Source organism: Rhipicephalus microplus, chromosome 7, assembly GCF_043290135.1.
Source record: "Rhipicephalus microplus isolate Deutch F79 chromosome 7, USDA_Rmic, whole genome shotgun sequence".
Classification (NCBI taxonomy): Eukaryota; Metazoa; Arthropoda; class Arachnida; order Ixodida; family Ixodidae; genus Rhipicephalus; species Rhipicephalus microplus.
The window spans coordinates 16802824-16817422 of record NC_134706.1 but is presented as its reverse complement, the minus strand read 5'-3'; the positions used below and the strand labels follow the sequence as shown (position 1 = coordinate 16817422).

The 14599-nt window shown below is 45.8% G+C and overlaps 1 protein-coding gene across 1 annotated transcript; it reads right to left on the bottom strand.

Moving 5' to 3' along the window:
• Positions 1–1990: 1990 nt before the first annotated feature.
• LOC119179368 (uncharacterized) lies at positions 1991–14381 on the bottom strand. Its single transcript, XM_075868412.1, has 10 exons — positions 14273–14381; positions 12301–12388; positions 11493–11689; positions 11233–11316; positions 11085–11143; positions 9696–9842; positions 7929–8078; positions 5750–5864; positions 4452–4585; positions 1991–2234 (listed from the first exon to the last, which is right to left on the bottom strand). Exons 1-10 carry the CDS (start codon positions 14379–14381, stop codon positions 2187–2189), a joined length of 1131 nt encoding a protein of 376 aa, XP_075724527.1. The 3' UTR covers positions 1991–2186.
• Positions 14382–14599: the final 218 nt, after the last annotated feature.

Sequence of the window (14599 nt, the reverse complement as noted above, 5' to 3'; positions counted from 1 at the left end):
GAGTGAACACGTACACACGTATGCGAAAGGATGGCGCTGGTCGAAGGGACGTCGATCATTGTGTTTGTGGATTCGTTGGAATTCATTTCACCGCGACCTTGGACGTCGACGTGCCGTACAAACCAACCGACGAGCGGCAACTGAGCGAGCGAGCGCAGACCTTGAGTATATATACAGCGCGACGGCGCATGCACTGTCAGCTGTCGAATGTTCGAGAAGGGGGAGAAGCGCAACGGCGCATGCGCGCGCGTCAGCTGCCGATGTTCTCGAAGCGCGACGGCGCATGCGCGCGCGTCAGCTGCCGATGTTCTCGAAGCGTGACGGCGCATGCGCGCTACATTATACAGCTAGCGAATGTTCGTGAAGAGGAGAAGCGCACGCGGTGTGTAGAGGAGGAAGTGTGCACAGATGGTGGAGGAGTGAAGCGCGCGCGGTGTGTAGAGGAGGAAGAGATGCACAGATGGTGGAAGAAGGAGGAGGAAGCTTGCGGACGGCGCCGCACTACAAGCCTCGAGTATTAGATGCTCCGCATCTAAAATATCGGCTACGCCCATTGAACCATGGCTGCCTGTACTTCATTTGTGAAAGCGACAACTTTTTTTGGCTCTGCAGCGAAAGCTACGGAGCCAAATCGCGTGCATCCTACCGCCAGTGGATGTAGTTCCAAAGTTGCCCCCGTATTTTCAAAGTCAAGTATAAATGTTCCTCCTTTACTTTTAAAAGGGGGTATTTGAGACAGGACGCAGCTAACACCAGTACGGTATATATTCATATTTCTTGTAATTTATCTGTCGTGACTTCGCGTTTCTAAACTCGCGAGAAAGTCCCACCTTTTTGCGTGCACCTCAAACGCTAAGCGGCGTCTGCCTCTATACATGGAACGCTGATAGTGAGCCCCCCGTCACTTTACACAGCGTTACAAGGCGCGCGCGAGAACGGAGTATTATACTTCGCGTAGTGCTACATGTGCAGAAGCTCCGCCTCCGTGGCTTTCCCTTCAATGTCAAGAAAACAGGTCGCCGAGTATAGCTTACTTCCTATAATCATGAATATAGTTTTCCTTGGCGAATGCAATTACTACACATAATTATAGTTGAAGGTTCGTCATCTGTCTGTCTGGCTTTGTATTCATTTAGGAAGAAGAAAAAAGTGACCGCGTATATGCGTGCTTCACTGCAAATGTCGTTGAAAGACGACATAGTTTCCAGTCTGGAGGCACAACTAGAGATATGGGCGCAACCTGGCAGTAGTGTAGGGGAACGAAAGCTTGTGCAGAACGCAGAGCCACTGGTAAGTGGAAGCATCTTGTCGTCAGCAGAGCGCTCTTCCGTGCATAGCGTCGCATTCTCAGCGAAGCGTAAAAGCACCCTATGAGTCATTGATAGCGTCGAATTTTCTGTGTAACATAAGAAACACCAGGGTCTACATAATTAAGTATCTGTGTATTTTTCTATTAAAGGAGCACACCACCAAAAACGTGCGTATTAATGTTGCGTGTCAGATAGGCATAATATTTGAGCTTTGATCGACAATGAGTACAAGTATGAAGGCAGCCACCAGATCAAGATGACCGGGTGATGAGAAAGTGCTTAAACGTTTGTCGGGTGACTAAATTGTAAGACAGACAGACAGACAGACAGACAGACAGACAGACAGACAGACAGACAGACAGACAGACAGACAGACAGACAGACAGACAGACAGACAGACAATGAGACCAAAATTTTCGCTTTCAAGTGTCCCACGAGCGTATCATCTTTAAAAACGAGGGGAAAGGCAGAGATATTAGTCAGTTTTTTTATGACCGGTCTTCTGCCAAGCACAGAAGAAAAGGAAGGGGAAGATTCAGAGGAGAGGAGAGAGAAACAACGTCACTGACATGACGTCACTGAGACGAGCAGCAATCTTGTACGGCATCTTGTGAGGTAGGCGCTGAGCGCACACCCTCAAAGCCTACCAGTTAAAAAGAAAGGAATACCTAAACAATGAATGCACAGACATCATTTGTCTCGTATTTTTCCATTTGTTCTCCGCTTTTAATTGTCGACTTGCGCAGAGAGAGAAGTAAGATGCTTCATCGGCGCTGCAAGCTGCACGGTTTTCATTCAGCTGACGTCGGAGGCGGTTCCAAGCTGTTTCACCGGTCACAATCACGAAGAGGGCCGGTTTTCGTCCGTCGCCAGGAACTATCCCAGCACCACGTCTTGCATGTCGCATTTCTGCAGGTTACAATCCTGTAAAGTTCAGCGTCGCATCGTATCAAACATACAGTTTAATGCTTGCCACCATGAAGATGATAACGTTTACTGAAAAGAGATAAAAGGAAATTGACTTGGAAAGCGTGTTTTCAAATCCAGCGACTCATTGCGGGAGTTGCGGGAAAATAGAGGGAAAGAAAAAGAGGGAGGTACGGTAAGAATAACGTAGACCTATTCTATGTTTCATAACAGCGCGGTAGGCGCCGTCGACATTGTGTTGCGCTTGTAGCGACGTCGTAGCACGTCTATAGGCTCCGCCCAGCCCAAAGCTCGCCGCTGGCCTCTTTGATCTCATGACTACTGGCACGGCAGTTTCAAAGCTGCCTCCGAGCACAGCAAGTCGGGGAGCCTCCCGCGCTCTCCCCGACGCCGTCCGACTCGCGCAGACTAAGAACCGCCTGAGCAATATCTTGGTCCTTCTGAGTCTGCTCGAGTCTTGTTCAGCGAAATTTCAGCGCATGCGGAAGGAGTCCGGATGAGGAAAGATGAGAGAAATATGAATGCGAGTAAGCCCTTAGAGCCAACAATATTTCTTGGATGAGACTTGGAGAACTACACTTTTTTTAGCGACCTATAGTCTCATCTAGTGAGCTCAGGCGTTAGTATACCAGCCTCATGTCAGCTCACGTTTATACACGCGTCGACTCGCACATACTTCAACGCGGGGAGATGAATTAGACTCCAATCAAATGTTTTGAAGAAACCCGACGTTTCGAAACAGACTTGGTTCCTTTTTCAGGGGTGACTGCGGGGACTACGTAGCGGCGGCGTCTTCAAAGCACTCGCGGGGCGGATAATGACCTCTCTCTTTCGTTTTGCCGTGGAACGCTGTCCATGGACTGCGCTCCGTGGTAAATATACTTAAGAACATAAGAATTCACGTATAAGTATTCCGCTTTCTTCAAATAAAGTTTAACGTTGATTTCATAGCCTCTGCTCGTCTGCTACGTCTCCCTCTGGCCCTCGCGTTTGGCGCAATGTATTAACGTAACCGCTAATGACTGTTTATCCCCCTCTTGTGCTGTAACGTCTGGCGTACCTCAAGGGTCAATACTGGGGCCGTTGCTCTTTCTTATTTACATTAACGATCTTCCCGCCTGCATCACTTTTTCAACCATTAAACTCTTTGCTGATGATTGTGTATTGTATCTGAAAATTTCTACCCCAGCTGATACATTGAAACTTCAAACCGATCTTAACAACCTATCCGAGTGGTGCAATAAATGGCTCATGCGTCTTAACGTGTCCAAATGCAAATACATGCGAATTTCGCGTCGTGATAATACTGCTAACACGTGCACGTATAGTCTTCATGCCACTTCTTTATCACACGTCGATTCATATAAATACCTCGGTCTTCATATCACAAATAATCTGTCTTGGCAGATGCATGTTGACTATGTAACTAACAACTCTAACCGCATGCTCGGATATTTACGTCGCAATTTTTCATCTGCACCTTCATCACTAAAGCTAACTCTTTACAAAACGCTAGTACGTCCGAAATTAGAATACGCATGCGCCATCTGGGATCCTTCCAAGCATACTCTAATCCTCGCCCTCGAATCGATTCAAAACCGCGCAGCTCGTTTTGTATTTTCTAACTACTCCCGCCATTCTAGCGTAACTACAATGAAGATGTCGCTAAACTTGCCTGATCTGTCGTTGCGTCGTAAATGTTCTCGGCTTTCACTTTTTCACAAAATATTTCATCACAACCCCATTTTAAAAGAACAGCTTTTCACAAACCCCTCCTACATTTCATCCCGTTTGGATCATGGTTTAAAAGTTGGTGTGCCACCTAGTCGAACTAATCTTTATTATGACTCTTTCATTCCACGAACAAGCAGGGACTGGAACCACCTTTTCGCCGCCATCGCCTCCATCACAGATGTAAATAACTTCAAGGTCACCACCCACCAAGAAGTGCTTTGAATGTATTGTTGCGCGTTTTAGTTTTGAAACCCCACTCCTTTCTGTAATGCCCTCGGGCCCTGAAAGTAAATAAATGAAATGAAATGAAATGAATTACCTATGTCACACCAACTCGCCCAGATAAAGCTTCTCCAGCTCCACATGTTCAAGATGAATGATCGCTTCACAGCTTCAATGCGGGACTACTTCAAATTGTCATCATTACAAAGCCGCATACTATTGCTAGAAAATCAAAACGGTGATCGAGCGGCCTCTCACCAGCAACGTGACGCCAGTGAGGATGGCAGTACGCATATCACAGTCTGCCAGGCTGACTTTGTTCATCTCTGCTTTCTTCAAGTTCACGCCGTACATCTTGCTTCCGTCCAGCACAGCGTCATTCAGCTTGGCCCCTGCAGTTGGAAGCATTAGTAATTGGTTCAGTGGCTTTAGGCAGGCTTTCGCGTGATTTAGGTGGAAGTGCGAGAGAGCTTAAGGCAAAAGCCTTATGTTCCTTATCAAACTCGAAAACAGACCTTCGGCGTCAGCATAAGAAACGCTAACAACATCTCGTGATTACCACAGCGTGTGACGTTGTCGTGGTCTCACGAATCACCGAAACTTATTATGACGTCACTATGAGCCACAGTACGTGGCGTCCCGTGGTGACGTCCGCATATCGCGGACTGATCTCGGAGGCCATGCAAAGCCAGTCTAGGCATAGAAAGTTAGCAATGCCTTTGATTGTAGAGATAGTGAAAAAACCGCGCCAAACGAAAAAAAAATCAGATGGAGGCGTGGTAAGTGAGGGAGGATTCAAAAGATCAACTGAGAATGAAGCAAAGATGGTTTGTGCCTTTCAGTCGTCTTCTGTGCAGGCTTGAGAGACCCCGGCCGTTTCTCTTGGCCCGCCCACTTCTAGGCGTTAGCAGAAAATAGTCTCGCCGGTATCGTGAATACAACGCTAATACAGGGTTTTACGTCCCGAAACCACAATACTCTTATGAGGGACGCCGTAGTAGAAGGCTCCGGAAATTTCGACCATCTGGTGTTTATTAACGTGTACGGACTTCGCACAGTACACATGCCCCTACCGTTCCGCCTTCATCAAAATGTGACCACCGCGGCTGTGATCGAATCGACGACATTCGCGTCAGCAGTCGAGCACCTTAAGCGCTGACGTCACTCCATCCCTCGCCTACCGCGCGCTCGCCGCGGCACCCGCAGCTGCCGCCTCGTCCGTTCACTCGCAACACCTGCCACGACCGCCACTCGCTACACCACCTCGTCGGTTCACGCACAATAAACCTGACGCGCGCTTAACGTAAGCGTTGAAACACGCCTGTACGTGTCACCTATGCCAGCCATCGCTTCAAACCTATTTTCCGGCCCTCACCTCAGCGCCCGCATTACCACCATTCAACCCGTGACACCACCCGCGCGCAACACTGCTGCTTTGCATCCCAGGATGGTAACGTTCGGAGAAATGGTCCTAGTTTTTTTTCCTTTGCGGTGAAGAAACGTGACAGCCCTACTAGCGTTCACGTGGCGCTACGAAGCAACGCCAAGTGTCTTACCTTCCAAGTTAGCTATGTTGGCGGAGACATCACCTTGCTGGCCCATGACGCAGGACTTGGCGAACACCCCAGACAGGTTGGCGTGGTTGAACTTTGCTCCAAGAAGTTGAGCCTTCTGGAAAACCAAAGTATGGCGTGCTCTCTATCATTGAGGTAAACCAAGAAATTCGCAAAGTTGAAAACATACGCCGTCGTGTTACGCGCTACCTTCGACTTAAGGAGGTATTACCACCAATTCTCCAAACAGAGTTTAGCAAAATATCGAAATTCACCGCATGCAGAGACAACTGCGAGGAGGTGTAAATCTCCGTAAATGCCGGTAGTTGGTTTTTACTTCGATATCAATTTTCGCATGGAGCATTAACTAACATCGACACCGTCGTGATGTCAGGCTACCCTATCGATTCATGCGCATAATGCGCCAGTAAAGCTTCTTGCGATAACGTCAGGTACAAACACACTTAAAATAGCTGCTTGTCCATCCCCAAAGAAGACACCAAGTGGAGCGGCCGTGAAAAATTCACGATATCTTAGGTGAGAACGTGACGAAACGTTCAGATGTCGTGACGTCAACGTATAGTAGGAACCATAACAGGCTTTTTAAACGTGCTGTTGTAGGATGCCGGGTTGACGAAGGACGGATCCCTACATGAAAACATAACTGTTTATTTGATCTAACAACATTAGACCGATCATACTGACGCTACGCTCGTCAGAGACAACGGAGCAATGTATATGCCGAGGTTGACAGCTTGGGTTTTATATCCACCAGTGGTGACGTAAGCCTGCGCTGAAGCTGTGGTGGCGCTGTCCCTTATCGGAGGCGTGTTGCAGCAAGTGGCCCTGTCACACCGGGCTAACCACTGTCACACTGGGCTAACCAGTGACGAGACTGATGCTGCGCAGGTTTGTGCGCAGTATTCACCAAACTGTCATCAATTTTCCATCGAGCACTGACGCTTTTGACTGCATCGCGTAAGCTCCCGAGGGCTTGGTGTTTGAGTAGATGGAAAAAACGAAACCTTAGAACCTGGAGATGTTCGTATTCATACACCTTTAACTATGTACTCATTTCGGAACACAACTATATAGGTATGATGCAGCATAGTAATAGGCACAACAGATATAGATGCGGAGTTCCCTGGCAAGAGAAGAAAATGTAAGGTCTGATTTTCATTTAAAAACTCATGCATTCCCTGGTGCATCAATTTTAGTTCGAGTGTACTCTGGCGCTAGCCCTTGGTGACCGAAAACAACCACGCAGTTTGATCACCACAATTCCAGTTCAAAGGAACAGAACTTGAGCAACCTCCAACTGGCCTTCAGTGATCCAACTTTGAAGTCTCCATCATCGCCATCATCATCATCATCATCATAATTACATTCTCAGACTTTTGATGCCCTCTGAAAGACGAAAGCTTCTGCCAATATTCTGTACGTTATCCTATCTTGTGCTCCATACAACACCGAATTTTTATTAGACGCAACCAAGTGTTTGAAGTCGCAATTAGAGCCAGAAAAACAAACGAACTGATGATTCTTGTCGTTAAATTTATAGCGTCAATTAAAAACTAATCAATGTGCACGGAATCACCTTTCTCATCGGAGTGATTTGAACCCACTTTGGGTTCACGCGGATGATGCGTAAATCAAATTCTATGGTTCCGATGAGTAATAGCGGCAAGTGCATAAATTACCAGGCCATCTATTTAACTAGTTAGGGGCTAGAGGCCAGTAACAAAGTGTTGCTAGTTAGACATTTAGTTAGACAGCTGGTTAGCAGCGCATTACCTTGTTAGTCAGTCAGTCAGTCAGTCAGTTAGTTAGTTATTAGTTGGTTAGTCGTAAGTTAGTTAGTTAGTTAGTTAGTTAGTTAGTTATTTAGTTAGTTAGTTAGTTAGTTAGTTAGTTAGTTAGTTAGTTGGTTAGTTAGTTAGTTATTTAGTTAGTTAGTTAGTTAGTTAGTTAGTTAGTTAGTTAGTTAGTTAGTTAGTTAGTTAGTTAGTTAGTTAGTTAGTTAGTTAGTTAGTTAGTTAGTTAGTTAGTTAGTTAGTTAGTTAGTTAGTTAGTTAGTTAGTTAGTTAGTTAGTTAGTTAGTTAGTTAGTTAGTTAGTTAGTTAGTTAGTTAGTTAGTTAGTTGGATTACTACCACACCGAATCAACGTCGAGCCATCCTTACCTCTAACTTGGCTTCGCGCAAGTCTGCGTAGTCGAAGACGCTGTGGTTCAGGATGCTGTGGGACAGGTCACACTTTTCCATCTTCGCCCTTTTGAACTTGATGTGATTCAAGTCCATGTGCGAGAGGTCGGCACCCGTGAAGTCTGCTGCCTGCGCGATTTGAAGCAAAGTTTTCTGAACTCACATATTTCAGCGTCACGCACGGAAAATCACAGGCGCCGGCCAGCCTACACTAATGCGGCCCTCAAAGAAGCGCTAATCACGCGCATGTTTTGTATGTGCTCGTTTCTGCTTAACTGCTCCTTCAATCGTAAGCTTGTAGGCCTAATGTTGCGATTTGATTTTGTATCAGCGTCGTTTATATTAAGACGATCGAGACCAGGGGCTGCTTCGAACGAATACGGTTTGTTAGAAGAAGCGAAGTAGCACGCGCTCGCTCCAGGCAGCAGTCTTTTTTTCTTCTTCCTCCTGGGTTTGATGATGACATTTTATAGTTTATTAGCGAGTAATAGCTGAGCGGGACAGTGGAGCGCAAGACTATAGAGGAATAGGCCCGTGGCCAACTGGAGTTTTACAGTCCCACGCTTTAAGAGCATTAACACGTTTTTTACAAGACAGCGGGATTGCTGACAAGTATTAACAAAGAACAAGCTTTCATTTGTAACACATGTACTTATTATATACAGTATCATGTGACACCCATCACGTGTGTGTTGTGAAATGAATGACGTGTCGACTATTATGTACATACGAGCGAATGCATCTTTATAAGGACCAGACGTGTGCTTTGTTGTTTTGTTGTTGTGTTTTGTGTTTGTTGTTTGTGTTTTGTTGTTTCCAGAGACTTCTTACAATGACTTTCAAACATTTACTTACCATTGTGATGTGTACGTATAAGTGTGTCTTTACATATCTGTGCCTGAGTTTTCTATTTTCCATGCACTGCTTTGTATGTTTTTGCTTCAAGATACGTGTTCAAGTTTCAATTAACGGCTAAGGAGTAGCCGGCGCCATAATGGTGCGCCAACATCTCCTTATATATCATATCAATAAAAAAAAACTATAGAGGAAGAATAATGGCCAAGCGAATTCTTCGCTTGTGTCAGCAAAGACAGCGGAGTAGAGATCAATGGCCTTTACAGTGAAGTAGGGAGCCTTCATGTGCACGCGAGGCTACATGTGCGCGCGCCGACGCGCACATGAAGGCTCCCTAAAGGCCTGACCCCATGTATCCGTCGCAGCGCGTCGGTGCGTGTCTTTTTGGCGCGGCGTCGAGCCCTCTCCCATGTGGAAAGAGAGAGCGCGCAGCTTCGCTTAGCCACGTGCCCCCTTTGCGCGCGCCTCGTCAAACAGCCGCGCCCTGACGCGCTGCGCCGGATACGTGGGGTTAGGCCTTCATTCGCGTACATCAGCAGCGCCGCAGTCGAGTTGCCAAAGCAACAGCGGCGGTTCTGCGTTCGTATGAAGGCAGCAGTGAAATGTGCCGAGGTGAAATGATAAGACAACTCGATTAGCGCAATAACTAGTCAGTTATGCCACATCATAAATTAGTTGAACGCGCCGACAAACTCATTATTAGGAAACAGAACGTTGGATAAGAGTCGTGAGCGTATACTTGCTGGAGAAGGCACTCGTCACCACCCCAATTTCGATGCGGTCACGCCGGCGCACGCAGACACCTATAGTTTTCTTGCGGTTACACGCATATACAACGCCAGGGACACTTGTGATTCAAAACAAGCTCCTGTTGAAACAAATGGGACATACTTGGAAGCGGAGATCTCCGGCGGGAATCCTAGCGAGGGCTATGAGGACGTCTTGGCGTGTGAATGGGCGGTCGGTACCGCTCTCCACCGGCGCCGGGCCGATAGCCGCTTCAAGCTCACGGATCCTTCCGAAAGCCGACCTCGACCCCTGCGAGCCAATAATTGTCACTTGGTTAGAAAAGCAGCTCTTTATTTATTTATTTATTTATTTATTTATTTATTTATTTATTTATTTATTTATTTACCTATTTATTTATTTATTTCAGAAGTACTGCCAGCCTCGCATGTGAGGCCTTAAGCAGGGTCGGGTGACACATAAAAGCATGGCAGTACAACAAAGCGAATATCGCGCGGAAAAACTAAAGTACATCGAATGCAAACGTCGGCACTTTTACACTTTGCAAGTTTTTCTTATGTGGATACAGAAAGTATACAAAGAAGGAAATAACAAAAAGAAATGACCACAAACATCTCTTGGTAAATGTCTGTTCATTCCGTAATCCTGAAATGCAAACATCGCATGAAGGTGGTGCATAATATCAGCAAAACGCACACATGTTGATGAACCCCCGCTAAACGTAATAGTTGCTGGGAAATATCTTATTCTACCGTTATATAGAACGGAGAATTCTTGACAAAAAAAGTAGCCAGTGTCGAGTCAAGAAAAGCAGGGAGCAGTTTTTTGTTTTTGTTCTTGCAAGTGCCACAGCGTGGTAATATGATGTTCTCAGGGTATCATGTCTAATGCAACGAAGTGCATCTGTCTTGTGTACGAGAGCTTCCAGCAGTAACCACCACACCTGAACATAAGGCAAGCAACTTTGCGACCATTCTTTTTCTCCAATATGGTGACGATGATGACATCCCTGGCAACTATTTATATCCTAAGGGATTTCTTTAAAATTAGTTTTGCCGTAAGGGCGAAGCTATGTATATACAGTCGCAAAAAACATAAATGTTCTACTACTTAAAGCTACCACATAGATTCTACGGCTTCCGTAAATCGTCTTTGTGATCTCGGTCACAGCCATGACATATGGAGTGCAGCAGTACAAAGCCACTGCTACTGTAGGCAACCACAAACCAGGGCGAGCATGCTAGGTTTTCATTATGAAAAAGGGCTGGCGTTACTTCTTTTTTCATTCTCTGTAGCCGCGTGCTTGTATGCCCGCCTACCCGAATTCATAACGTCTAACTGGTGTGTTGCATTTTAGTCCAGCAAGTCCTTATGACATGCGCCTATAGCTTATTTCATATCGCATCAATGACACTTCACACGTAAATACAGCTGTATAGACCGGTGACGTACAAACGCAGCATGTGGCGGTTGAATACGTTACACCCGATCAGTATACAACGCGCGAATCTTAAGCACATTTACCTCACTGACCTTTCCGAGATCGTGGACCAAGCCTTCGATTCCAAAATACTTCGCCTCCTCGAGAACACCTGAAATAAGAAGTCCCAGTTTAGAAGCATGTCAAGGGTGAAACAATGAGTGCGAGTGACATAGCGTCGAACTGCAACGTTCTGCAAACTGAAGGGCCCCTGCACCACAAAGAGTCGTACTTCCTCCCTCGCCTTGTCCGCCACGGTGGCGTAGCGGTTGCGGAGCTCAGCGGCTGTTTGGAACACGAATTTTGTGCGTCATCAACTTTCCAATAAAATTGTTCAGTAGCGCTTGTTGTGTGTGACTCTGTGTGTCCGTTGTGTCTTTAGTGCCACATCATGCTTTTCAGCAAGCACCAACTAGCCCAAGAACAAGTCCTTCTGCAGAAAATCAATGGGAGGAACGTGCCTGTTGGCGACACGTCCTTGTCGAGCATGACTTTCCTGTAGCGAAGATAGTTGAGCACCACCCTGAAGTACGCCGGGTCCCGGTCAAACATGTAGGCACCCTGCGCATCCCTCCTGGCAGCGAAATCTGCCGCGTTTGGTCCCACGGAAAACAAGCCGGCCAGCTTGGAACGCGGCTCCGATGAAGTCAGGGTAGCTCTGCGACAGGATGACCAGTGATCAAGTAATAAAAGAAGCACTCTTACAGAAGTACTTTGCAATTTTTTGTTTCTTTTTTTGCATCTGATAAGAACAAAAGCCCTCACGATCCCTTAGCGTGAAGGCTTGCGGAAAAGGGCTCGTATTATGCGAGCAAGCGTAGTAGGAGTCTATCCACAAAAGACAGTCTATGCCTCAATTCTACAGGATACAAAGTTGGACTTCAGTCAAACATCCGTCGGCATTATTTGCTGTGTCACCCTCAGGAAGATAAAATAAGCAACAGTTAAGCCGTAAGCACGCAGAAATGAGTGTGTTACTGTAGCCTTGGGACATGTACCGTGTCGTACTCTTCAGTGCCATCAAGTGAGACGTCCTCTTTGGCATGCTTGGGTTTCTCCTGATGCGGGCGCTAAAGCTGCCCGATCACATCCAGGGAGCACCACGAGAAGTGGGCCCGCAATTGCGAGAAGCATGGCGTCCGCGAAACTTGGTTTGCCGTGGCGTGTGGTATCACCGTCGTGTGATTCTCTTACCTCACAGTGTATAACACCCGCGTCACGATAAGTGTGATAGGCAAATGAAGCCGATTGTCTTTCATAAATACACACCTCGTGGTGGCAAAGTACTGCCCGCCAACGTTGAGAAGGACCCACTCGGAGTCGCCAGGTGGAAGAGATGGCACCAGAGAAGATGGCGCTAAAGAACGAGAGCACAAAAAAAAATCCAAATATTAAACGAAACTAAGCGTTCTGCAGTGAACATTACAAGGCTAGCTCCAGAAAGAGATACATTAAAATCATCTGCTTGAAGCACTGGCCACAAAACAATTCGTACAGATTCTTCAGGAAATGAAGCTGCTAGTTGAAAAAAAAATCATCCTGGTATTGGCGTCGAACCCGAAAGTAACGTCGTTAGAAGGCGGTTGCTCTTCTCATTGAGCTTACTATTGAACTGAACATTCGTTGGCACAAGGGCACATGTCACTTCCTGCTCCAAGGACGTGATTACTGATTATACCTTTCAAATCCACTCCTTATAACTGATTAGAAATATTCTGTGTTCATGTACCTTGAGTTGTTGACTGATTTGTTCTCGCGCTGCGTAATGCTAACATCCTGGTTAGTTCTATTGGTTGATAGACCACACAGAAAAATATGCGCTGTTGGCATGCTCGATCACGAGATCTGGAGGATTTTTAGATGCGAAACAGATTTATGACTAGCCTGTGTAACGGTGTACCATACGTCCGTTTGAACCTCCTCTTGACAGGTGTTGGAGCGGTGCCAAGTAGGTCAAGTCACAGGTGCGCATTGACGTCACTCTCTTTCTCTCTCACCCACAGCAGCTGCCGGCTCCTTTACCCACTCGCAACACACTTCTGTCTCGCTTCAGTTTCTCCACGACACGCAACGCTCGACCTCACACCGAGTGGAAACACTCTTCCGGCTCGTTTATCTGTGATGAAACTTACAAGTAACCGAACCCACCTCCCGTGTCCTTGCGTTTCAAACTAACGGTTACTCCAATAAACACTGCACCAAGTTTCGTCTCACACTGTTCCTCCAGCGTCCGCGTCGACGCCCGTTTCGACTGGGTCAACGACGTGCGCACCGCTGCTGCTTCGCATCCCATCAGGGTTCCCTTCGAGGAGATGTTCCATGCCGTTCTTTTTTCAACTAGGGGCTTTTTCTCTCCGAGAAATCCGCATGAATTGTCTTATGGTATCGTGCTTCGAGTGGGTAATAATAATAATAATAATAATAATAATAATAATAATAATAATAATATCTCCGGTAAATGTCCCACAATCACGACATGATTATGAAAGACGCCGTAGTGGTGGGCTCCGGAAATTTCGACCATCTGGTGTACGTTACCGGGCGTCTACATCTAAGTGCATGGGCCTGAAAGGACGGGTCATTGCCAGTTATCCCTTGCGCTTTGTCAGTGCACGTTATAGAACACTAGATGGTCGAAATATCTGGTGCCCTGCACTATGGCGTCCCTCATATTCATGTCCTGGTTTAAGCAAGTAAAGCCCTGATTATTATTAATATTATTATTATTATCACTTTTATTATTATTATTATTATTATTATTATTATTATTATTATTATTATTATTATTATTATTATTATTATTATTATTATTATTATTATTATTACTATTATTATTATTATTATTATTATTATTATTATTATTATTATTATTATTATTATTATTATTATTATTATTATTATTATTATTATTATTATTATTATTATTATTATTATTATTATTATTATTATTATTATATTCATAATCACACTAACTCCTGGCGTGATGTGGAAGAACTCATTCGCAAAACTAGCCAACTCATGCATCTCGATTATCGTCTCACTTCTATGATACAGCTGTTCCTGATCACATTGATTGATTGATTGATTGATTGATTGATTGATTTGTCCTTACTTGCGTACGAAAAGCACCGAATAGTAGACGCATACGCGGCGAATCGAAACACTTAAGGGGGAAACGCAAATGAACTGTGACCGTGCTTGGTCCTTCGCCAAGAGTCTCACAAGCGAGATGACAGCTTACGCGGTACGAAGTCCTCGCCCGACGAGACGTAGAGCACGTCCATATTCCTGAAAGGCAGATGAATTCCATCAGTTCGGGACTCCGTCTCTTCGGGGCTGCATGTCCGCATGTTACGCCATGCGGTAAAGATGTGCGGTTTGGTGCATCGGCTTGTATGCGCTGCGAAGCGAGTCGGCACGAAAATGGCATCTCTATGTTTTACACCGAGTATCTCAGCAAACTCTATCGAACGTTTGAAATCTTTGCCGACAAGCTCAATGGCGATGCGACCAAGTTAAATTTGCTGCTACTGCGAGGCGTATGCTAAGCTATTCTTTGTTTTTGTTT